At 38.9% G+C, this 26,186-nt stretch overlaps 1 protein-coding gene across 1 annotated transcript in view; it reads left to right on the top strand.

Moving 5' to 3' along the window:
• The window catches only part of PRDM6 (PR/SET domain 6), a 79,421-nt gene that overhangs the window by 31,626 nt on the left and 21,609 nt on the right, over positions 1-26,186 (top strand). Inside the window, exons 4-5 of the mRNA XM_080372655.1 lie at positions 19,913-20,040; positions 23,669-23,793. Of these exons, the coding sequence (XP_080228781.1) occupies positions 19,913-20,040; positions 23,669-23,793 (253 nt within the window). The remainder of the gene's footprint in view (positions 1-19,912; positions 20,041-23,668; positions 23,794-26,186) is intronic.

The following is a 26,186-nucleotide window of genomic DNA, read 5'->3' as shown; positions in this document are numbered from 1 at the left end:
ATGAAGTTTGGATTTTTTTCTCGTTTCTGTGCACAGTATATGTAGATGTGCCATTAATGTTGACAGAGTGTTTAAGCAGAGTTGCAATGTTAATGGCATGGTTTACCTCAGGTGTAAAATGGGAATTGCAATATATATCTTTTGTAATATTACAGGTGAAAAGGGCTACAATTATTTGTCATAAGTGGGATAAGGTCTTCCTGCTCTTTCTATCAGATCACAACAATAATTTAAAAGTCTGCCAGCTATCTGCTTGCTGCTGGTTATTACTGTGCTAATTTTTAGAGGACTTACACCATATTTAAAAGACTGAGGCATAGATCCTCTGCACTGTGGAGGATGATGCCGTTTGATGCTATTTATAGTCCTTGCATGGAATTTTGTGTGTTAAGAGTTGCTCATGCCAGTATGATTTTGGATCTGATTTAGATCTTCTTTACGGTGTTAGAAACCTGGTTAGGAGCTGAGGGTGGGTTTTTTTAGTGTTCATTGATTTTGAACATTTTCAGAGAAACCTCATTTTAGACTGAGAAAATATGTCACAAAAAATGACAATGAAATTTGGTGAGTATGAAATGTATCTACAATTGAACTATGTTACTGCTAATGATTTACCTGTAGTGACTGGAACTGGTTAAAATCATAGTTGTAACTATAGTACTAGGAAGACAATAATACGTCCTGCATTTTCACTAAATTTGATGTAATAGGTATATAAGATCAATTTGAAATGTGGAAGAAGCAGCAAAAAATTAAATGACAACAGGAAATGCCATTTTCTTCTTTCAGGGCTGTCAGACATTCTGTATAATACAGGATATCCTGTACATATAGTGAAGTCCAATATGAAAAGCATACAGGGCACACTCTTCATGTCACACACTAATGTCATGGCAACTGTGCTTTTCTGAACATGCAGCAGTTTAAATTTCCAGAGGTTCAGGAAAGCAGCAAATGAATCTGGACCTATTGCCTGTGCAATTGGTCCAACACATGAGGTTTGGTGAGTGCGTGAGAACTGTTCACTGTGACTTTTCTGTCCAGCACTGTTCCATATTTCATCTTTTTGCTGCTTGGCATTTCATGATGTGACTTATAAATGTAGTTATACGCTTTTAGGATGCTGTCGAGAAGATTATTGACGATGCAGATGGGTATTAATGGGGATCAACAAAGGTCACTAACCCAATCTATATCTCAGTGTCGAGCAACAGTTACTGGTTTTTTTGTGGGCATGTTTTGTCATCACCATACCTCTTCTCTTACACATACCAAGGCCAGATAACCCAGGACACCATTCCTCCTGCATCCACCGTGAGAGAGACTCTGCTGTACATTTTACTCTTCGGTGTGCTGAACTTCCAGTGATACCAATGGCAGTGTTAAGTACATAATAACTGAAAAATATTCAGATATCAGTGTTATACACTGAAATCAGTGTAGAAGTGGAGATTTTTACAGCGGTGAAAGTTGTGGGGACAAAGTCCACACACCCATACTAAAACAGGCTTCATTAGTCCCGCCCACTGAGCAACTAGCCTTTAAATTATGGAATGCTCCTGAATATACCTCATTATTAAGCCTCTGGTAAGTGTCTTTTCCTCTCAGTCAGTTTGTTTATTCATCCTTGATTCCAAGGATTTGCTCAATTTTCTAGTAAGTGTAATATATTTCCTATCCAGATGCCACATGGGATTACTAGACAATTTACTTATCTGGACAAAATAAATGTCTTTCCTTTGAAGCCTGGAGTAACTCACATCCTTCTCTGCTCTCTACTGGAGAACGAAAAGTCTTTGAGAAAGAGAAGCAGAATCTTCCACAGTGACATGCTATCATACTCTGTTGGATGATCCTCAGTGCTTTTTGACAGAATGAGTCAGCAGAGGCTAGAATCATAGTGCATTAACCTCTCTTGTCTCACTCTTCCCATACTCCCAGTTTTTTGGAGAGTTTTTAGATGAATTTGAACAGGCTGAGATGACAGTCCTGGGATTGCAGCAGCTGTTTGGGCTGTCTCAGTACATTGTTTTATCAAAAGTGGGTTGTGACTCTGTAATAGCAGTGACTCCCTAATGCTAAAGTACTTTTTCATCTTCTGCTCTCACCTTTTACTTTGATTTTTGGCTGAAAACATTGGCCTTTTTAGTTTACTGTTGTTAGGTGGAGTGAGTTCAAGATATTAAGCAACCAAGGGGCTTGAGTGTAGGAATGTTTTCAAAATAACTATAAAATATGAAGTTTATGTTATCCACAATATGTTGGAGGTCAGTTTGCCCTCAAAACATAATATCTGACAATTGTGCTTTCTTAGGGTGAGTTAGAAGAAGATTATAGTAGACTAAGGAAAACATCATAATTTAAGAAATGACACATTTCAACAAAGACATAAAACTGTAGGCAGTACAGAAAAGAAGCAAAACCTTAGGAAACCATTACTTCATTAGGACAAATATTTTATGTCTTTTAAAAGACTCCTTATTAAAAAGGGTGAGCTCTAGGACATTCATGTTTGCATGAAATCATAAATCTGGCATTTGAGAACAAGAAGTGCTTCTTTCTATGGATAAATTGATTTTTATTACAGCTTCACCGAGTTCCTTGAAAACAGTTAATCTAAGTATATAGCTAAGAGTGAGCACACAGTTATTTTTAATATTGTCTCATCTTACAAGTGTAGCATTCAAGCTAGCTGGGAAAGTCAGCACCATACAGTAAGTATGCAGTCTGTGAGGCATACAAAAGAATTTGAACAAGGGCTCATTTGCTTGCTATTGGTAGGAACATACTCCTGTTGAGGGATGCCTTACTTAAAATGTACAAATGTACTACCATTTTGTGTCCCACATTGCTTAGTTTCTCCCATCCCTTCATTAGTATGCTTTCCCTTTCCCTTTGCCCTCAAATGTATGGGCAAACTGCATGTAGATTGAGGATTTTGTCCATGAATGGGAGGGAGCTGGTAGAGCTCTGTACCCGACTGGGAAGCCCAAGGCTTTTCTCTTCTGTCAGAGGGGATGTATGGCAATTCCTGCTTACTTCATGAAAACTGTGAAGCCACACTCCCTATTAATCTCTTTGTATTGAAGCAGAGAAATTTTGTGATTATGCATGAGGGAGAAAGAGACAGGAAAGGGGTGGGGAAAGGTTACACTTTGATTGTGTTTTCTGGGTCTCCCAATTCATTTAGCCTTATCTGTGCCTTTTAGATTGCAAGCTCTTAGGTGCCACAGCTGTTTTTATGTAGCCTTTAATAGCCTATCACTGGTATACAACAGATAACTAGGTACAAATTGTTGAGGTTTTCCAAGGAAACCATTTTTTTTCCCAGAGAATACTAAGAAACTAAACCTGTTTGCATAAATACGTCAGTTTCAGAGAAACATCTGATGAATAAAACTTTGGGGAATATGGTTCAAGATCATCTAAATATGGTTTTCTTACATCTTCTAAGCAAAAAGTTTATTTCATCATTCAGAACTCCTTTCAGTTTTAAAGCTCAGTAATCTTGTAATGAAACATTTTATTATGGTTTATAAAATCTTGAAATAATCCAAAACACTTTTTAAAAACAAAATAAAAAAAAAATATTTCTCCAAAACAGTTTGTTATTGTTATTGCCTGAAAAACATTGTGAGGTTTTGGCTATATCCAGTAAAATAATTTTGTGTGCAGCTCTGCTAAATAGTGATTAATTTCCCCTTTGTGTTAAACTTTAAGGATGGTGGGAAAATCATCAAAATAAGAACTGATTTATTTTGCTTTGCTTTTATAATTCAGACTTGGGGAAAAAATAAAACTCATTTTGGATGAAACATTTTACTGTTAAAATTCTCAACATAGATTATAATCACTGGTTCTATTGGTGTCTGTTTAAGTCATCTGCTTTGAGTTCCTTTGTAAAAAAGTCAACATTTAAGGTCAGGACACTTGCTGCTCAAACTACTCTCTCATTTCTGAAATATACCTGCTACATCTGTGTTAGCCTACATAAACTGTCTAAATATTTTCACTTGAAACTGTTTGGGACAAATAAAATGTCCTTTTACCTGAAATTATTTTGGCACAGAAGGCAGACTTGAGGAAGGCTGGAAAGATAAAGGTAAGCTGCATAGTGTTATAGATGAAACAGAAAAATGCAGAATGGAATAAAGAAAAAGATGAACACAAACCTTTGCAGTCAGTCTTTGGTTTTCACTTTAGTGATGTATTCTTGGGTGTTTTTCTGCTGCCTTGATAAAATGAGGAACAAACCAAAGGAGTATGATGAAACAGTGGCTGATGGGACAGTAGAGGCAAGTAAAAAGAATTTTGAATAACATTGTTCAGATATAGAAGAGGAAACTAGACTTAATTGTAAGAAAAATGTTTCTTAACAGTTAGAAATAAGGACAGGGAAGAACCCTAACAGCATAAATGATATTCTTGTAACAAGGTCCTGGAACAGCATAACATATAGATCTAAATGTAACCATTTATAAACCATATATATGTGTTTGATTCATTCCAGGAACAAGGAAACATGCCTCCTGTTGAATTGCCAACACTGTTACTGTCATCATCTCTGTACTGCTTGGACATCTCCCGTCCCAGTACTGTCTTTGTTAGATACCAGATAGCTTCTGAGAACTGGCTGAAGTCCTGCAGAGAATGTAGCTTGGCTCCATGCTAGCCTTTTGGAGGGAGGATAATTAATATTTATTTGTAAATCTGTATACATTCTACAGCTTTAAAAACTGAGTTCATGAGTTACATGTAATGCAAATGAAGAGCAGGCTACAGCTTTACTGCTTATTTCTAGATGAAATCTTTCTGGACTATATTTTTTCTTGGCATGAATCTGCAATGTGGATACCTAAAGGGCAAATGCTTTATTTTTGTTATCACCCATGTAATTTTCCAAAGTAAGTGCTTTCATTCTCATCCATTGATGTTCTGAGCCAGGTTTTATTTTTTACAGTGTGAAGATGTGATGAATACATGAGCAGTTAGTTACTCAGATCTGCAGTTTGTAGCCTAAGATTAATTATAAAACTTAGGTTTGCAACAATGAGCTTGCCAAATTCTATCAAACGTTGATCCTTTTCTGTGTCAGCAAATACGGAAGTGAAAAGGTTGAAGGAAAGCTTGAGCTGAAGAGCAGTTGGAACCTGTTGTGTTTCATCCACCTCAATAGATAGGCAAAACATTGTAGTGATGAGTCCACCCTTTATTTACAGTATACATAATTCATGACAGAGGTTTTTATAACTCTGAAAATTACACTTAATAAATATGAGAAGATACAGGTTTTCTTGATTACTTAAACCTAAATGTTTATTCAAGCTTTCATGAGAAGTTTGTCTTAATTTAAACAGAGCTAGGGCTGCTGAATGGATGCCATTTTTTTGATGTGGACTCAGTACACATGAAACAAGTTTTAATGACATCCACACTCATTTAACTGGTAAATGTATTCCACAGAGGCTTCGCTTCAGCACGGTTTGCCTACTGCAATCAGAATGAAACCGAAGCCGACTTTTCATAGGTAGATTGTATTTGAGGGTTTTATCCTTCATTTCATGTAATAAAATGATTTCTGGCTTTAATTATAAAAATCAGAAGAAACGTGTGTAAATACTGCTGCTGTAGTTCAGAAAAATGCAGTATTACTTGTGTTTTCCCTTTTGGTGTTGATGTTATGTAGAAGTTGGAGACACTAACACATTGTGGATATTGCTGCTGAGAAGGAGAAGGGAAAAGATAGGTTTGAAACTCAGCCTGCAAGATGGCACAAAGCCAACGTACTGAAAAATGGCAAACGTCACATTTAACAGCTGGACGCAGAAATATTTCTCTTTAATTTGGAAGGAGAAAATTTTTTTCACAGCAGGGCACTCTCAAAAGAGCACAACATCAAAGAGGGTGGGTCTCCCCAGTCAAACATCATCTGGCTCCAGTGATGGAGCAAAATGAATGAACTGTCAGGACTTTTTTCCAGTGTGTATGTTTTTGCCAAGTGAAAAGTAAAAGGTTCAGTGGCTTGTTCTGATCACAGACCAAATCCTGATAATGGAAAGCTGATTCCCTAAAGTCTTCCTCTGATCAGCTGACAGGCAATGTCTGAAGAAGACCCCAGATTGATTGATGGTCCACTTTGTATTGATGGCCCCTGCCACCCTTAGAGATAAGTGAGATATGCCAAATACTTAACAGCTCTGGAGGGCTCCTGTGATTGTGACTCAGGCAATGTTCTAATCTAATGTTATAATCCTCACAGAAACAAACTCTCTTCCAAAGAAACTTAACATGATACTTACCAATACCAGACCTGCACACTGGCAAGGGAAAAAACCCATTTCACATTCCCACTATGCATCCATTAGCAACATCAGCACTACTCCTTAATGCACCTTTTTAATCTGCTTCTTGACTCTGACTTCAGCCCCAAAGCAGCTGCAAACTAACCATCACCATGCTGGTTTTCTGACAATCCTGTAATCTAACAAATTTGAAGGAGTAATACAGCACAGGCATTTTTTCAATATAAAAACATGGCGACACAATTTGTACAGCCATTACTCATTTGTTTTATGAGAAATCTCAGGCATAGTTTATCATATACTTTATTACTTGACCTTTTAATCATCATCTGGGGAACTTAGCATTCCAGACATTCCAAAATATTCCAAACTAAAAATATCAGTGTGCCTCATTATTTAAAACTCACAAAGGAGTTAAGTATTTTTTCTAAAATATGTCATTTTTACTGAAATTCCTCATTTATGGTGAGCCTTAATGAGACGTTTAAAAAAGGATTGAAAGAATTATTTGTGGACTCTGTACTGTAGTTGTAAATGGGTGCTCTGCTGAGATACATCTATACACACTGTAAAGACAGTCCATACCCATATTTACTTACAAACTCAGAGTGAAGATAAACAAATGGTGCACAAAAACCATTATTAAACCCCTGTTTTCTACAGCCATGGGATCAAGACACAGAGTTTAAATACTTGCTGTAAGTCATGTGACAAACCTTTTTCAGAGCTGGAGCTGAACCCAGGCATCTGCAGAGCAATTCCAGTGTCTGAACTGTGGTGCTTAATGCCATTTCAAACCCTGGAAAGTATCTGAGATATACAGAGACAGCTGACCGGGTGAGCTACAGAACTTAGGGAGATCTGCCTGCCCTCTGGAGCAGTCACTGGAGGCTGAGCAGGATACTCAGGCCCATCAGAAACACCAGTAGAAACTTAAGTTTAGACACCTGAATATGGCTCTTTGCACCCTAGTCCAGTGCCAAACCCTTATTAATGGGTCACAACCATTACACTAGGCAGAAATGCTTTTGTCAGAACAAAATGTTCTTGACGTTGCTAGAAATTGTGGTTACTTGTGGGCAGGTTTTTATTTCAGAGTTTGTTTTGTTTTTTGTTTTTTTTTTTTACCTGTAACTAATTTCTGAATTAAGGCTTTTTTCCAGTTCCTTTTTTCTCATAGAATGCCCATGAACCATGAGTCAGGAATTTCAAAGTGAAGGTGGTGGAGGTCAATGCTATCTTGTGAGCCGACAAGATGATTTCCAGAGATCCTTTCCAGCCTCAATGATTCTACTTCAATGCCCCTGACTTCAAATGAGACCATAGCCTCTCATTGCACATGCAAAGTAAATAGAAGGATTCCCTGTCTCAGGCCAGTAAGTTGTGCTTAGGAAGTCAGAGCAAATTATATCTGCTTTTACCAGCCTAAAAAGCAGACAGGCGTGTAGGGTTCCAAAGTGTCCCAGTAAGCAGAAACTTGAGTCCCATTGACTTCAGTGGCAGTTTTAAGTCTAGCTTGCTATATTATTTTTGCCTGTTTTGCTACAGGATTGGGAGTGTCTCTAGGAGCTCTGTGCTTGAGAAGATAAGTACCTTTCTAAAGTCGTTCTTAAATGCTTAGGGAAATATGGTACTGGAGCTTTAAAAAAATCCTAAAGGTAAGATAATAAGAAACCCCAAGTGCCTCAAAGTGAAAACAAACTAAATCCCTAATCTAGCAAGCTTTATTTACAGGATGATAGTGTGTCATATATTCTATGTGTCATCCCTTAATATGCCTGAAAGTATCACTTAGCATTAGGCCGGGATTTGTCTGTCTGAAATCTGCTGCTTTCCTGGAAGTGCTAATTCACACACAGACACAGTTTCATCCACAAAGCTATGGAAACACAGCTTGGAACCATGTTTTGAAAATGTGCTGAACAGAAGTCACAGGAGCAAGGGATCAAAAACTCTTCTTGTGCCATCAGCTTCCTCTTGGTCAGTAGTAAGGTAAGCCCCAAGTCACATTTGAACAGCAGACCTTCTTTGCTCTCCCTGCAGCTTCTTTCCTCCACACATATTAGAATCAGGGCAATTTAGAATTATTTCCATTGATGACTGTCTTTTGGTCCTAAGTGATTTCTTTAAGGTCACCAAGTTATCAGTAAGTCACTCTGGGGGCTGTGTACCCACTTGTTTCAGCTGCATTGCTGAGCTTGATGCTGAGTGATGAAATCTGCCAGAATTTGTTTTTGTACGCTGTCCTCTGTCACATTATGTTTGTGGTTAGCTATTTTGCTCTTTTAATTCTTTGTCCAACTGGATAGGTGTATTAACTATGTGGAATAGGCTGAAAGAACGTTTCAGCTGAATGACAGGGGCCCCGTCTGGAATACTTCGTTGCTTGTAAAAGAATGAAAAAATGTGAACCAAAGACTTGTTAATTTCACTTTGCAATATCTAAAGGTTTTGAGGAGCTGCAAGAAGTTGCCAAAGTTCTGTCATTACCTTGCAAAGAAACCAGTCATGTTTGCAGAGGCACTGGAGACAACAAAGATCACTGTAACCATCTTGATTCCCTGGCTCAGAATATCATTTTAGGAGCTTTATTACCAAGTAAGTTCAGTGAGGCTTTCCAGATGAGTGATGGTTTTCAGCATCAGGCTCTTACAGTCTTCCTGTAACTCCCTCCCTCCCTGATATGCATACTGGGATATGCATCTAACAGCCAACTGGTGTGAGAGTCTTCTGTTTGGGTTATTGCAGCTTTGATCTTTTGCCTCCCTGATTTTAAACTGTCTTTTCCTTTTTAGGCAGTTTTTTTCCTGGTCTCTTTGGATACTAAGCCTAGATTGGCAACACTTTTTTTTCTTTTCATGCTCCATGTCCCACAGAAATGAGACCGCAGAGAACAACTTCAGTCTGCTGCTTCCCCATGGCTTCTGCTACTAGGGCTGCATGGGAGCGCAGTGCAGTGAGCAGGGTGGAAATTGCAATGGCAAAAATATCTCCATTGCAGAATGACCTGTGGCCAGAGTGCCACTGCTTTCTCTGTCCTATCACTAGACCTGTCAGGAGAGCGCAAAAGCACACAGAGAGGAGACCATGATACGACAGTGAATCCTGCAAGAGCACTGGTCCTTTAGAGAGCTGTTTGCATGTGTGCATGTTTCCAACTTAACGTGTTTTTTCTGTTCCATGTCTTCCCCTTTTTTCTCTGTTGTTGGGTAACACTGTCTTGTGTTACACATAATTCTTCCCTATTCCAGAACCTCCGTGAGCTAGTGTCAAAACAAACCGTTGAGACTTTACTTTTAAAAAAATAATTTAATGAAGTCCACATAATCAGCAGGGCACTGCTCTCGTGACACTTTCTGGAATAAGGCCCCAGTCTTCCAACCGCTTACACAGATGCTTGATTTCACACACGAGTAGTCCCATTGAGATCAATGGGACTACAACATGTGCATAAGTGTTTGCTGGACTGGGGTCTAAGTGAGAGATGAAGCCTTTCACCTAGCACAGACAGTTCAAAACAATGTTTATAGTTTCATATGCTATAATCCTTTGAGAAACATTAAAACTAAATAGCTTTTAATATTAGTTGGCAAGTATTCTCTTTTATAAAATTTGCTAGATGATGCCTGCTAGATTAAAGAGAAGAAACATTACGCAGATATTACGAGATGCACACTCCATATCAGATATGGCTAATTGTAGAAAATTGCTTTGAATAGTGTGAGCAGTTGAAAGACCATTGGCTGTCAGGATATATTTCTGTGCGTTTTCACAGAGGTGTTGCATCTCAAGGAGATTATTGCCAACAAATGTTGGAGAACATTTTAGTCTGATTTTAACCAGTGAGGCCTCCTGATATTTCCTCCTTGCTCACTTATTTCACATTTCTATTCTGTTAATAGTTTATAGCAGTTCAGAATGCTTCAGTGCAGTTAAAAAAATTTGGAAATTTTCATGCTAATTCAAAGTATAAAGAAATTGCATCATTTTGCATGTGATACAAAAATTGCAAAAGGAAAAATCATTCTTTAAAAGAACCATTTAATTTTCTACATGGCAACAAAATATTATTCATGTGTTTAAAAAATAGAAGCACTTCAAAGTAAGTAACTAGTTACTGACATAGATTTATTTCACATACATGTAAAGACTGTATTAACTAGCTTTCACAATCTACATAATAAGAATAAAGTATTCGTATTTCATCATAAGCCAACAAGTTTAGATGTAATCTGTAGTATATTTATAGTTTTAATTCTGACATCCATCCATAAAGTATATGAAGGCATATTTTAAGTGGCAACCCAAATATATGAGAAGTATTTATAACTAATATTTTTCTGAAATAATGTCCATACAGATGAATAGGGAATCTGTCCAAATGTTTCTGCTTATAGTAAATTGAAGTTGCTGATATGTATGCTAATATTTTTTTCATACCAGTTTTATATGTGAGGTTGATTATTACAAATTCAGTAATACTTATTAGGCATCAAAGTTAGAGTTATCTCAATGTGATGAATAGGCATTTCTTTATATTGGCTAAGAATAATTTGCCTGTTTACTGTATAGGTAATTGAAAAGATAGTATGCCATTTACAAAGTATTTCAATGTTTGAGACATGGCCTTTGTAAAGGATGTGATTATGTAATATTATTATCTAGCAACATCAGTATTTCTTTTTAGTTAATCTGTGTTTGTAAACTTTTCCATGTATTGCAGTTTGCTTCTGAGTTTCATCATACTTCATATTTTGTTTTATATAGAGAGACTACGAGTTAATCTTAAAATGTTTGCTGAATGGCCTGCCTTAGTCACCAAGCTAGTGAATGAAAGGAGACAGATGTGATGGCTAAATGTGTGGCTGTTTCTACACAGCTTTCTCATTTAGTAACAGGGAGAAGATGCGTATTCAGAAGAGCTCTCCGACTCTGAATCAGACGCCCAGGTCCTAATGCTAAAGACATTTAGAATCTAAAAGCATTCATTCTTCAAACATTTGTTATCAACAAATATCAGCCCAGCTGTAGTTTGATTTTCAGCCTAAACTAACCTTCTTAAATGTAATCTATTCAGGAAATTTTGTCAGTTGTCTCCTCTCTTTTGGTTCCTACAGCATCTTCTGAACATTTCCAGCTTTGTAGATAATGAGGTCCTCTGGCCCTGTGTTGATTTCCAAGGGAGCTAGGCACTAATGTACTACACAGAATCCAATCTAAACGACTAAATTATCAAGTCATGCATACAATCCAGTTTTCTTTCAGTTTGACATGATTAGAAATGCTAACAAATAAATAATGTATACATGTCATAATAAACGCTACAGTTCACTGACGTTTTGCTTGACAATAACTGCCTCAGGCAAGTCAGATCGCTGAATTTTACTGTGCACTTACCTATGTGAGTCTCAAGAGCTTTTCAGAAACATGGATGTTCACTATTTTTTCAGCTCTATGGAAAAACTAACCATCCTTGTCATTCGTTAAGATGTCTGTAGAGTTCTGTTCTGCAGGTAAGGCCACGGTAAGGCTCTCCTCCAATCTATCAAAGCATATGTGCATTCAGCTTTACTTACAGCACTAGTTTATTCCAGGGGGTGAATACAACGCTGCAAAGCAAATAAATAAATAAATAGAAACTTAAAGAAATGGCAGTTTCCTTCAAAGGAAATAATCAAATACTCAAACCAGCCCGAAAAGGACTGTAGGAGACACAGAAATCCTGGGCCTTTTTGCCTGTAGTTTTCTTCTCCAAACATCCCAAGTGAGCAAATGGACAGAGAAACACAGCCTGAGTGGCTGAAGAGTTATGGGCCTGAAGGAGAAAACAGGACTCCAAGGTTTTGGATGCATCAGAAAGGTTATGTGTTAGGCTGTGGGTCTTACTGGCTCTGACAAAGGGAGACAAGCAGGGATGCTTTCTCTGTTGTAAAGAATAGGCTTTATAGGTCCAGTCTCTGAATGTAATCTTCCATAGTTGGCAGCATGGGCAACAGACAGGAGGAGTTGGAAGCCACTATGCATCTGGAAAACTATGACATGGTTGATATCATGAAAATCTTGGTGGGATGACTCACACAACTGGAACGTTGCAATGGATGGCTATAAAGTGTTCAGAAGGGACAGGTAAGGAAGAAGAGGCAGTGGGTTAGCCCTGTAAGGGAGTGTTTTGATTGTCTAAAGCTTAATGATGATGATGACAGGGTTGAGTGTTATGGGTAAGAATCAAGGGGAAGGCAGATATCATGGTAGGAGTCTGTTATAGACCACCCAGCCAGGATGGAGAGGCAGGCTGAATATTCTATAAGTAGTTGGAAAAAGTCTCACAAGCTCTAGCCCTTTTTACTGTGGGGTACTTGAGCTTACCAGATGTCTGCTGGGAATACAATACAGCAGAGAGGAAACAGTCTAGGAGGTTCCTGGAGTAGATGGAAGATAACTACCTGACACAGCTGGTGAGTGAGCCAGCCAGGGAAGGCACACCACTGGACCTGCTGTTTGCAGAGAAGGATTTGTGGGGACATGATGGCTGTAGGCCGTCCTGGGCGTAATGATCACAAAATGATAAGAGTTTTCAATTCTGGAAGTAAGGAGTGGGGTCAGCAGAACCACTACCTTGGACTTCCAGAGGGCTGACTTTGGCCTGTTGAGGAGCCTGGTTGACAGAGTCCCTTGGGAGGCAGTCCTGAAGGGCAAAGGGGACCAGAAAGGCTGGACATTCCTCAAGAAGGAAATCGTAAAGGTGCAGGAGCAGGCTATCCCCACATGCTGAAAGACGAGCTGTCAGGGAAGAACAGCAGCCTGGCTGAACAGAGAGCTTTGGCTGGAAGTGAAGAAAAAAAAGAGAGTTTATGACCTTGGGAAGAAGGGGCAGGCAGCTCAGGAGGACTACAAGGATGTCATGAGTTTTTTCAGGGAGAAAATTAGAAGGGCCAAAGCCCAACTAAAACTTAATCTGGCTACTGCCATAAAAAGACAATAAAAAATGTTTCTATGAATGTGTTAACAACAAATGGAGAGCTACAGAGACTCTCCATACCTGGTTGGATGTTGGGGGAAGCATAGTGACAAAGGCTGAGGAAAAGAGTGAGGTACTTAATGCCACCTTTGCCTCAGTCTTTAATAGTAAGGACCAGCTGTTCTTGGGGTACCTGTCCCCCTGAGCTGGAAAGACAGGGACAGGGAACAGAATGAAGCCCCCACAATCCAAGGGGAAATGGATAGTGACCTACTACAGCACTTAGACATACAGAAGTCTATGGGGCAGGATGGGATCCACCCAAGGGTACTGAGGCAGCTGGCTGAAGTGCTCACTGAGCCACTTTCAGTCATTTATCTGCAGCCCTGCTTATATCGGGGAGGTCCCAGTTGGCTGGGCAAACATGATGCCCATCTACAAGACGTCCCGCAAGGAAGATCCAGGGACCTACAGCCCTGTTGGTCTGACCCTGGTGCCAGGGAAGGTTATGGAGCAGATAGATCATTCTGGGTGCCATCACACAGCACGTACAGGACAACCAGGGCATCAGGCCCAGCCAGCAGGGGTTTGTGAAAGGCAGGTCCTGCTTGACTAACCTGCTGCTGTCCTGCTGTGACAAGATGACTGGCTCAGTGCATGAGGGAAAGGCCGTGGATGTTGTCTGCCTGGACTTCAGTTGAGCCTTTGACACAGTTTCCCACCACATTCTCCTGGAGAAGCTGGCTGCCCATGGATGGGCGCACTCCTCGCTGAGTAAAAAACTGGCTGGATGGCTGGACCCGAAGAGTGGTGGGGAATGGGGTTACATCCAGTTGGCAGCTGGTCACAGGTGGTGTTCCCCAGGGCTCAGTGTTGGGGCCTTTTCTGTTTAGTGTCTTTATCAATGATCTGGATGAGGGGGTCGAGTGCATCCTCAGTCAGTTTGCTGGTGACACCAGGTTGGGTGCAGAGTAGAGTGCTGACGTGCCTGAGGGCAGGAGGCTCTGCAGGGGGACCTGGGCAGGCTGGAGCGATGGGCCCAGGCCAGTGGTGTGAGGGTCAGCAGGGCTCAGTGCCGGGTCCTGCCCTGGGGTCACACCAGCCCCACGCAGCGCTACAGGCTGGGGCAGAGCGGCTGGAAAGGGCCTGGTGGGAAAGGGCCTGGGGGTGCTGGGTGACGGCCGGCTGGGCAGGAGCCAGCAGTGTGCCCAGGGGGCCCAGGCGGCCAGCAGCACCCTGGCTGGTGTCCCCAGCAGGGTGGCCAGCAGGACCAGGGCAGTGACCGTCCCCCTGCACTGGGCACTGCTGAGGCCGCCCCTCGAACCCTGTGTTCAGGTCTGGGCCCCTCTCTGCAAGGGGGACATTGAGGGGCTGCAGCGTGTCCAGAGACGGGCAGCGGGGCTGGGGAAGGGGCTGGGGCACAGGTCTGATGAGGAGCGGCTGAGGGGACTGGGGTCCTTTAGCCTGGAGAAAAGGAGGCCGAGGGGAGATCTAATTGCCCTCTGCAATTCCCTGTCAGGGGGCTGTAGTGATGTGGCTGTTGGTCTCTTTTCCCAATTAATAAGCCAACAGTACAAGAGGAAACAGCCTGAAGTTGTGCCATGGAAGGTTTAGACTGGATATTAGGAAAAAAAATCTTAATTGAGATGGTTGTCAAGCATTGGAACAGGCTTCCCAGGGAAGTGGTTGAGTCACTGTCCCTGGAGGAATTTGAAAGACATGTAAATGTGGTGCTTAGGGACATGGTTTAGTGGTGAACTTGGCAATGTTAGGTTTGCTGTTGGACTTGATGATCTTAAAGGTCTTTTCCAACCTAAATAATTCCATGATTCTATGGTTCTATAATTGCACATTATTCACAGGCTGTCATCTAAGTACACAGTCTTATAAACATTGCTCCTTTTGGCATTGTTATCAACTTCTCTTTATGATACAGTCACCTGTAGAGGATGTTGTAGTGTTGTTATGTTAAAAACAATGTCTCGCTGTAGTGAGATTTGCCTACTGCAGAGATTATTCAGTTCTGATATCCAAGCCAGTGAAGAAAGAAGCTTTCTGTGTTGCTGTAGCTTGTAGGTTCATACATTGTTTGTAAGGAATGCTACCATATCTGACGTGTCAGGCTGTTTCATTAGATTGTTACAACCTTTTTCTCCATATTTCCAGTAGTTTACAGTATTTCTGTGGTTTAAAATTGCATAGCTGATGATTTATGAAATGTATGCACTCATCAAAAGTACTTGCTATCTTGAGTCTTGAGTTCTATCACTGAAGTCAAGGGTAGGACTTCTTGTGGGAGAAGGCTAATACCAAGTGATTTGAAAAGCCTATGACCCTTATGCATATGCTGTCAATGAGAATAGTAGTGAAACAGCAAAAAGCAAGATTCTCTACTAATGGTAAGAATTAATTCTTACATGTTTTGTGGTTTTCTTTGCATCTCTTTTGATGTCTTGCAACATAAAAAAATATCTCTAATAGCTACTTTTACCAAAAAAAATACATGCAAATAAAAATTCCACTTTCAGGACCAATCTTTTCTCCCTCTGCCTGCAAGGAAAATGAGAGGTTGATTAATTTTTATGCTAATGCCTTTTTTATTTGACTAAATGGGAAAATCAAATGCAGACAGAACTTCCAAAGACACAATCCTTTAGCAGGACATGGAAAGAGAATAAAGGAAAAGAACAGATAGAGAGGAAAGAGCTCCAATGAACTAACTCTCCCTGTCTTTTCTGTGAAATTATTTTTAATTGCTTCATATCTCGGATTTCTTGGCAGCAGTGCTATTACATTTGGACTCGTTTATTCTAAAATTCTGTGACATCTATATCAGAAATTGGAATGACAATCTTTAGCATTGGAATTACATTTGCCCCTATCTATCCAAGTGAGCAATACTGACTGTGTCAGTACTGAAGTAATCGAGAGTTCTCAGAAGACTGTTTAGTGCTGTTCCTCGCCTGTTAATACAACTTAAATCTTACATGGTCCTACCTAGGCTTGGTATGTTGCCACAGTGACAGATGTTCCAGCAACTGCTGTTTATTTTACTTAGTAATGGTCATTCACAGCTTTTAGAGCATCACTTATATGAGGTGCAGTATGCTTTATAAATGATATTATCATTGCCATTATAAACTGCTATTTTCATTGTCATTGTAAGTTTCAGTATCTACAACTGCCATACAATTGTCAAGAACCAATCCAACAAGTAATAAATCCAATCCTTCATATTTAAGTTATATTTGACACCATTACAAGATGAACCTGACTTGTATTTATGTCTTGGTTACTGAGTAAACTGGTGTTTGTGAGGAAAGACTATACAAAATGGAAAAGAGAAGACTTGAATTGTGCTGGTTACACTTTGGACTTACTTTCTTGGAAATTGAAGCTATTTCTGTTGTATTCTGAAGTCAAAGGATGAAATTCGTAGATTTTAATAATATGCTTCACATTCTGAGTCTCTTGATATTTAACATACCAGTAAACTTCCTGTAAATAGTAAAGAACCTATTAAGAAGTTAATTAATTGTATGGGAACTGCTAAGGAGGAACACAAGAATTGTCAAATCAGAAAGTGAGTGCAGTCCTCTTTTATCAGACACTGGTCTCTGCCAGTAGTCTGGTGCATTCCTCAAAACTGGAACAGATTATAAGAAAGAAATCTTAAAGCTCTGACACTTTTAAAGCAAAAGCAAAAAAAACCCCACCCACTTAAAAGTCAGCAAAACCAACAATTAACAATTACTTTAGGTCAGAAGAGGGAAAAGATACAGTTTGCAGTTTAGATAACATTTCCAAGTGTAATCAAAGTAGAAAAATGAAATAACTGATTTGGTTTCCACCACTTAGATCAATGAGATACAGAAAAAAATACATGCATTCTCTGTAGGGAGTTGGAGAAACGGTATTTTGCTTTGCCATGAGGCTCTCGCAATGTGTTAAAAGTTATGCCAGTGAAGATTGGTGTAGTGATCTAGTGAGGTAGTCAAAGATTTTCAGTAACATCAGTTTATAATAAGATTCTGCAGTAGTTTTTGTAATAGATGCTAAGAGTATTTAAGTATATATGCATGTGCCATACAGATGCAGGCGAATATGTATATTCATATAGTTTGCTATATTGTCTGGGTTCACAGCTTGCATTCCAGGTTTGCTTTTCCTCTGTAATGGCAGGTCATGATTTGCTCCCTGACGATGGTTTCTTCAGGCAATTATATAGTGGTTGCCAGATTTAGGCAATTGTAAAATGAACAATAACTGGTGCACGCTGGTAATATGAATAATAACAACACCCATATCAGTTATTTTTTTCCCAGATTTTAACCTGCATTATGCAGTTTGACAAATAAACAGATACAATACAGTGTTGCTGTTTCCCTTCTAAGCTTAGAATTTCTGCTTCCTTACAGGTAGGTTTTCATTCCCTTAAGAACAGGGCTAAGAATGCAGTGAGATGGATTCTGACTATGCAGGTTTATTTGCAATGTCAGTAAATATTCCCCTAGGAAAGAAGAACATAATTTCAGTGATGCATCAGTACTTGCAAGAATAAAACATTTGAAAATATTTAGTCTCGCTTGTAGAGCAGTCCTTCCTACTTCAGGCCAAGGCCTGAGAAAGGTCCAGTTCTGCATTTTCATTTAATTTCTCATGTAAGCTCTTGACCGTCCATATACACAGAATCATGAGAGAGTCCCTGTGTATCCAGATATGACTGTCAGTACTGATTATAGCAGTCATCTTTGTCTTTCCTTTTTCATATCACCTGGGGATTAGGAAGCTATCAGCTCTTTCTTGAAGGGAATCATTTTTGCCTCATGTTAAGCCACATATTATTATGCTAGTAAGCACCATGTAAATGAATGGATAATAAACACTGTGCTGAGACTGTTTGGATAGATATTGCCAAAATGGTCCCAGCCAAGCACAGTTACTCATTTATCCTTCTCTTCCTTTTTGTAGGCTGATTTCCTGTAAAACGTTCCCATTTCCATTACAAATTTTTACTGTTTAGCATATTATGGTCTTACATTCAACACACATTAACATGTTTACATAAGAATAGGTCCTTGCTAATAATCAAAAGCTACCATATATAAAAAGTAAAATAAATCCTTGGTATTGGAGCATTTGTTTGCCTCTGAGTACTCCTGATTTCTCTGACCTTATTCCACCGCTCAGTGCATGCTGGGGTAGCATCTTGCTTCATCAACCCAGGAATGACTGGCCAGGTTCCACCTGGTCCTTGTCACAGGCACTCAGGAACAAGTGATAAGGATCTCTGTAGGCACTTGATTTCCCTGTCTCTCATGCTCTAGCAATGGATACATTGCTCCTGATTACTCCCAGTCCCTCTTGGTCAAAAGCAAAAGGAAAGCTGGCTCCTGAATTTGAGACTCTCATGTGGTAAAGAATGAGATTCTGATTCCTGTGTATGTTTTTGTATGCATCATAGGAAACACTCTTTTAATAAATCAGAAATATTGAAAATAGTCACATAATTTCTGAGATTATTCTCTTGATATTGAAGTAGGAATACAAGATCATTAATTTGCTTGCTCTAGAAATGTTCAGTGAATGTAATAATTGTGCTTCCTCTTTAATCAGTGGAATTAGTACTTTCAAGAATACATCAATTTACGCTCATAGAATTTCAAAAGCAATAACGTTTTTGGCATAGGATTATTAAAGCAGATGGTGTCTGTGGAGTGCAAAAGATCTTAATATCAGGTTTGCTTCAGATAAGCACCTAATTGTTCAGATGCATTTCTGAAGTTTAACGAAGTAATGGTGTAACAGGTAAGAATACTGCAAGATTGTGTGCTTCTACTAGGATTAACACTTCCTAGATAACACTTTTGTAAACAGTCAGAAGGACAAGTGTGCATGAAACATGTACCTTTTCATTTCAGAGCCTCCAGAGCAATTTCATTCTTCCACTTCAGAGGGAGCATCCGGTGCTGAATAGATACATAATACTGTCTTTCTAAAAAATTACTGTAACTGGCTCTCATGTCCTTAGCAGGAATGTCATGTTTAGGAAAACCATGATTCCCTCAGGATGAGTTTCTCATTTACTACTTCAAAAAATTATATGTCCCAAGGGAGCTTCTAAAGGCGTCTTCAACTCTCTTTTTCCTTCTATTCTCATTTGTTTTGGTATTATGAATCCTACAACTCCCTAATGTATCATGTGAGGTTGCTGAAGTACATGCTTTTGCTGCAACTGAGATGTGAAGGGAGGGATACTTGTTTAGGGATTACTACTGCCTCTTGCTCAGATGTTCCAGCTATTTCAATGCAGACTTTACATCCAGATTTTCTTGTTTATTTGGCAGTTCATTATTTAAGACCAGCCTGTCAAAGTAGGTTAAATATTCTTTGGGAAACATGGTCACATCTTTGAGACACCACAAATATGTTTAATACAAAAAGATTGGCTTGATAAAAAGAAACATGATAAACTTGCATCCCCCAAAATACTTTTCTGCTGTTGCCTGTAGATTTCCAAGAGCATCAGTACGCAATGACAAATCTCATGGCAATAAATTCCTAGAAAAGGCACAGAGAGACACCAGCAAAGTAGTGAAAATGATTGCTGATGATTTGTTCTAACTACTTGACCTTGTGACATCTCCCCCAGATATATGACCAAGATGGGACACTGCAGCACTTTATTGATGGTGGAGAACCCAGCAAGTCAAGCTGGATGAGGTATATCCGATGTGCAAGGCACTGTGGGGAACAGAATTTAACAGTGGTTCAGTACAGGTAAAGTATTTTTTCATTAATGCAACAAAATGAAAATGTTTTTAGTGAAAAGTCAGATTGTAACTGTGACCAGTGCTATTGCCTTTGATGGCAAAGACAGCAGCAGAGCTTTTGTGAGTGTTCTCATTTCGGGCAAGACAACAGCTGCAGAGCAGAGCTCCTGGGACCAAGTACAGCGCTGTGTCACCAGTGTGACCACCACACTGCACAGAGCCCTCTGCACCTTTTCAAACAGTCTGATCAGAAGCAAGCTAGCATGAGCAATCTTCTGCCCTTGATAAAGACGCATGGGCTAGAGGAAGGGGGAAAATGGCAAGAGAGGGGTTTTGAACACAGAGCCTTTCTGAGAGTTGGTCATGAGGTACGTATAGACCTAAAGCTTATATGTTGAGTGCACCTGCTAGCCAAGATTGCTAGTGCTTGTGCCTCTTATGTCGCTGGCTAGAGAAGGTCAAAATGTGAAGAGAAATGTAAAGAAATTACGGTGCATTTTACTCTGTACTCGCAAACAGATTCAGAAAACCCAGACGATGCATTACATAAATACATGATCTCAGCTATAAACAAATCTTTTGCCTCAGAATCAGAAGCAACTGCTTGGCCTTATTAAATGTGGTAGGAAGCACATCAAAGAATGCCCTGGGCTTGCCACTCACAGTGAGCAATCCTGATTTTTGCTAGTTCCTTTAGAGAGTGGAGTTTCTTTTCTTTAGGAAGAATCTTAAACTTATTTAAAGTACCTTTAAAATTAAAAATAAAACATACAAAAGCAAGCTAAATGAAATACATAAAGTTTGATTATCCCATAGGGTTCCAATTTAACAATGGTAAAATTGTTCAATTGCATTTTCAGCTTTTTTATTCTCTGGCCAGTTGACTAAAGAATGCTGCAGTTAAAAAAGTAACAATCCTATTTATACATTACAAATCTTTTATTATACCCTTAAATATCTGATATCTATAGCTAAGATCCCATCGGATTTTAAATAAACACACTGGATAATGAATAAAGATTGCTGTGATGAAAAAGTATTTTTGTAGGTATCTTGTGAACTATTTCTCAGTGTGGTGGTGTGTGCACGCATATGTATATATATAAATAAGGAAAAAAAATGCATACATATATATAGATGACAAACCTAAATGAAAAGTGAGCATGAGAAAGTCATTACACATCTGTCAATATTAAGTGGATTTTACAACTCTCCTTTCATGATGGAGTTTTTACTTAGAGTTCCCTCTGTTGATCTGTTTTCGATTACTTCAGATCTTTATAAAATGAACTACAAAAACACAATTTAAAAAACTGGCATCCATCACCAGTGACTACATCCAAGTGTAAGAAAATAGAAAAGTTGGACACTGAAAAACCAGCCTAATTTTTATTGTACATGGATGTCCTCCTCACAGAAAGTCAGCTGGTTTAAATTCATTCTGTTATGATTTGTAATATCTAAATGGAATTTTCTTCAAAGTGCTCTTGATTGATTGACCCTTAGCTGAACGTTTTGTTTTTATTTTGAGGCTGACAATAATGTTTGTTGGCATGTGTTCTGCTTCAACTGAGTTGGGACGCCATGAAGCTATCTTTATGAGTCATCCAACCACAATACTAAATACATGTCAGCAAAGGAAATATTATCCGAAAAGGGAAAAATCCCTTTGATGTACTTCAGCATGCAGAGATTTCTGCGAGTTTTGGAAGCTCTGCACGCTTGTAAGGGACGGTGTACTCTTACACTTTTTTTTCCCTGCCTACTCGAAGCCTCACAGACCACCCATTGCTCAAAAACAGTTCTGCTCTCTCAGTGGCAAAGTGTGTCATTTACTTTTAGCACATTCATTTGCTGGGCTGCTGTGTTTATGTTAAGGGAAGCCAAACTGAGAGATGAAATGTTACAAGGGTGAAGTACAAAGTAGACTCAATTTTTCTCAAGTTAGGAGATGCAGGTAATTTATAGTGTGGCTCCAGTTTTCATTTTTATGTAACAGTGGAAAGAATTAACAAAATGCACAGCTCTGGGAAGAAAGAGAGGGAGAAGAGGAGAAGGAGGAGGAAAGGAGAGGGGGAAACACAGAGGGGAGAGTTTTTGTCAGATATTCATAGAAGGGTAAGAAAACCGTTCTGCTTAGCTAGCAGTGCCCTCCTGAGACAGGGTGGCAGTAAGCGAGGAAAATAACAAGATAAATGAAATTTTTGCAGCTGCTAGTAAAATATTGAGAATCTGCACTTTTTTATTGATCTTTATGATCCTGTTGCCAAGAGCCACTTTGCGGTGACAAAATATGTTGACAAGTGCATATCTCACTGCCATGAAAAATGTGGTAAAAGATTCTCCTTATGTCTGCAGTGTTATACAAGGAACAAATTGCATCGCTACAGCCAATTCTTTATAGAAAGTCTAAATTTAAGGCCTACCAACCCTAAACACTTTTATCTTGAACTTCAGGCAAACGTTTGTAGCAATTCTTCACTCAGAAAACTGGTTGAGGCCTAACAATTTTTTTTTTTTTTTGTCTATGGATGTTTTCCTGCCTTACATAAGCTGTTATAAAAAATGGCCGTTTCTTGGTGCTTTGACTGTATCATTTTGGTATGTAATCCTTCAGCAAGAGTGTAGTGTTCTTCTTGTATATATTGAATTTCTATCCATCTCACAGCAGTGTGTTTTACTGCTCCATGTGAAGCCTAAGGGAAAAGCCACTATGAACTGATAACATTTTTATTTTATCTTTTGCCTGATTCTAATCTTAGACTGTTTTTGCCCCCATGTAAATCTGTTAACTGTAGAAGTATCACTCTGAAGCTATTTACATCACTGCAAGGTCAGAATAAGGCTCTTGCTTTTATGCTGGAGACTCTAGGATTTTTCCTTACCCCTCCCAACACCCAGTTCAGTGTTCTAGGAATATCCACAGTCTTTTCCCACAGAGCAATGCGATATCACATTTATGGTAACACTAATTTATACTTACTGAAGGATCATCAACATTACCATCATGTTCCATACAGGGGAAGATTCTATGGTTGTATGTTCAGGTTAAACCCATTCTTTTATTTCCCTAAGCCAAAGTCTGTTTTACTCAACAGTCCAAGATCTCTCTTTCAGTGGTGTATTGCTGTAATGAAAGGGCATGTCATGCTGCTTGAAACCTCTTGCTAAAAGAACTTATTTACGTGAAAGAACTGTTGTCTATTTACCCCTAAAATACGTTAACTTTAACTTAGATGACAAATGCAAAGCTGTTTAAATGGCTGAATTTACTGAAATGTGTGCACCACTGATGCGATGCTTGTGTTGTGTGGGCAAAATGTAGCATTTCTGAAATCATTTTAAAAGGGGCATTGCAAGAAAATATCTGTCTTTTCATAAAATTCTGGTGCTTGTAAAAATCTTGTTATTTAAAATATGCTAGGTACAGAGTGCCTGTAAGTTGTTACCCTATGCTACAGGAACAAAGTCCTTCCCTAAATATAGATATGGTTTTAAAAAATCAGTAAGTTATTCATTTAGTTATCTGCAGAAATGCTTCCAAAACAATGGATTTCTACTGTAATACTGTATATGATAAGAGGGGAATGCTCTATTCCTAAATTAGGCATTTTTTTTCTTTTCCTCTTGATTAGGTCAAATATATTCTACCGGGCTTGTATAGATATCCCCAGGGGCACCGAGCTGTTGGTGTGGTACAATGACAGCTACACATCTTTCTTTGGAATCCCCCTCCAGTGCATTGCACAAGATGAAAATTGTAAGTTCTCCCTTGCATCTCTACTTGTGTAAGCCAGAATTCCTGTTTTATACCGAATCAGCTATACTTCTAGAGTATTTTAAGACATATTAAATGGAAGTGGTTGTATATTTAAGGTAAGCTCAATGTGTACTAAATAAACCCCAGAAGGTGATATAATTAAGCTGCGCAAAATCATGATAAGATTACCTAAATAAATGAAGATGTTTGGAAGTGTGCAGGTACGCACAATTAAAAAACAGATTTCCCACCATGGCAACCCCACATAGCCTGGTAGTGTGTAGAATCACTTTTCCTCATAAGTGATTAATTCCCAGTCTATTCTTAACCAATTTGCTTGGCCTCTCCATTGTTATCAGACTTACCACAAGACACTGTCTTGCCAAAACAGTAATGCACTACAGGTCCATGGGGCCTCTGTTAGTGACTCTTCATTCTGTTACCACTGAGTATGTCAAGACAAGCTGTGTCTGACTGATTGTAGAGATGACATCCTTGTGGTTAAAATGTAAAAGCCAGCTTCTCTAAATACAAACTGAGTGGAAGTAGCCTGAAATGCAATGAACCTCCATTTCATCCTGGCCATTCCATTTCCATCCATTCTTCTACCCTTCTCAATATTTTACATTTAGTTTGCCAGGAATAATCACAAAATTAAGCAGGTAACTCGTAACTCAAACCTGGTGCAATCTGGTGCTGGATACCTTTGTCTGTAATGGGAATGGGTGATCCAAGCACACCTCTCAGTTTCACTCTGTGTGTGGAACTTGATTATAGTTTGCATCAAAGACCTCTCTTCCATTTTGACAGCTATGTGTATCTACATGGTGGACGAAACCAATAATGGATGCCTGACTGATTTTAGTCTAAAGTAACCCTGTGGCTACCCATGCTTAATCAATTACATATAAGATGTATTTTTTTGGTCAAGTACTTGGATACTTAAACAGCAATGCTAGGGTGAACTCATATCTCATAGCAACTTAAATACTGAACCATGCAGCAATAAAACAGCAAGATAGCAGGGATTAAACTGTCAAAAATAACATCCTTTTTCATCTTGAGTTTTCAAATCTGTTGGGCTTGAGAAAAGTTTAAAAGAAATTTAATTGCTGGCAGTAATGTTTGCTGATAAAACTCACACTGCAGTGTACAATATAGAAATATTATTTTTTCTTTCATGAGATGAAGCTTACAAACCTTGATTTGAAAAGCAAAGCATGACTAAAATCTCTAAATATTGTCAGTTGTTATTTTGCTGTGAGAGAAACAAGAGTTTCATCCACAGAGAGACTAATGTGAGTAAATGAAATTAATCTCTGAGCACAGAGCCAGCTGCAGGCTGGTATATGACTTAAGTGCCACTTAAGCCCTCAGAGTAGACATTCTGCTTATCTTCTGCACAGGGGTATTCTCACCCAGTACAAACTCTGCCTATATTCTTAGGTCTTTAATATCATGATCTTATTGCTTCTGTGGACTTTTATGAATACCAAAATTACCAAAAAAACCCAAAACCCCAAAGTGATCTGCTTCTTGTGTGAGAATGTTGGGGAAAAATGGAAGTATATAAATTGCCCCTTGAACTGAACAGACATAGAAGATGTATTTTATCTCTGGAAACTTGCAATACACCGCCCCACGGATGTAACTCTACTTAGAAATCAGGGCCTCGCATACTCCAGAAAAGAATAGCCTAGGAAGGACCTCAACTTACATAAATCAAATAACTTGTAATATTATAACATTGGAGTCATTATGATTGATGGAAGATATTAGAACATAACTCTGTGAAGTAACTGGCATTATTTAAAGTGTTAGCAAAACATTAGTTTGTATTACATTTTTATTGTATATTAAATAATGTTGGATGATTCCAGCTTACAACTGAAATTTAATTCTCTTATTTGCTCTTAGAAATCTATCATCATGACTTACATAAACAGAGTTGCAATTTCTAATCACCTGCTTAGCAGGTGCTATATACCTACATGTGGATATATACATATTAACACTTTGTGACAGTAAATAAATGTGTGAACATAGGTAGACATAGACATATGCATACAACATATTGAATTTAAAAATCTCTGTTAAATATTATCTCATGAGGCTGAGTGTGCTAAAATTAGAAAGCATGAGAGGGTACTGGGCCCAGGCGGCCTAAATTATGCTTCATTTTGCATTGTGGCACAATCTTTTATCACCTGGCCCATTTTTCCATAGGATCCTTGCCTCATTCAGTGAATGATCTAGATGGTATTCAAGGAGTGAGGCAGCTGTTCAGCTTTCTCCTATACGTTTGGCCTCCTGCTGTCTGTGTCGTGCAACATCCAAATTCAGCATTAAATCACTTCTTTGTGAGAACAGTGTATTGCATTTGTTGCTGAAAT

The sequence above is a fragment of the Falco punctatus genome, assembly GCF_963210335.1.
Source record: "Falco punctatus genome assembly, chromosome: Z".
Taxonomy (NCBI): domain Eukaryota; kingdom Metazoa; phylum Chordata; class Aves; order Falconiformes; family Falconidae; genus Falco; species Falco punctatus.
This window is presented reverse-complemented; position numbering and strand designations above follow the sequence as displayed.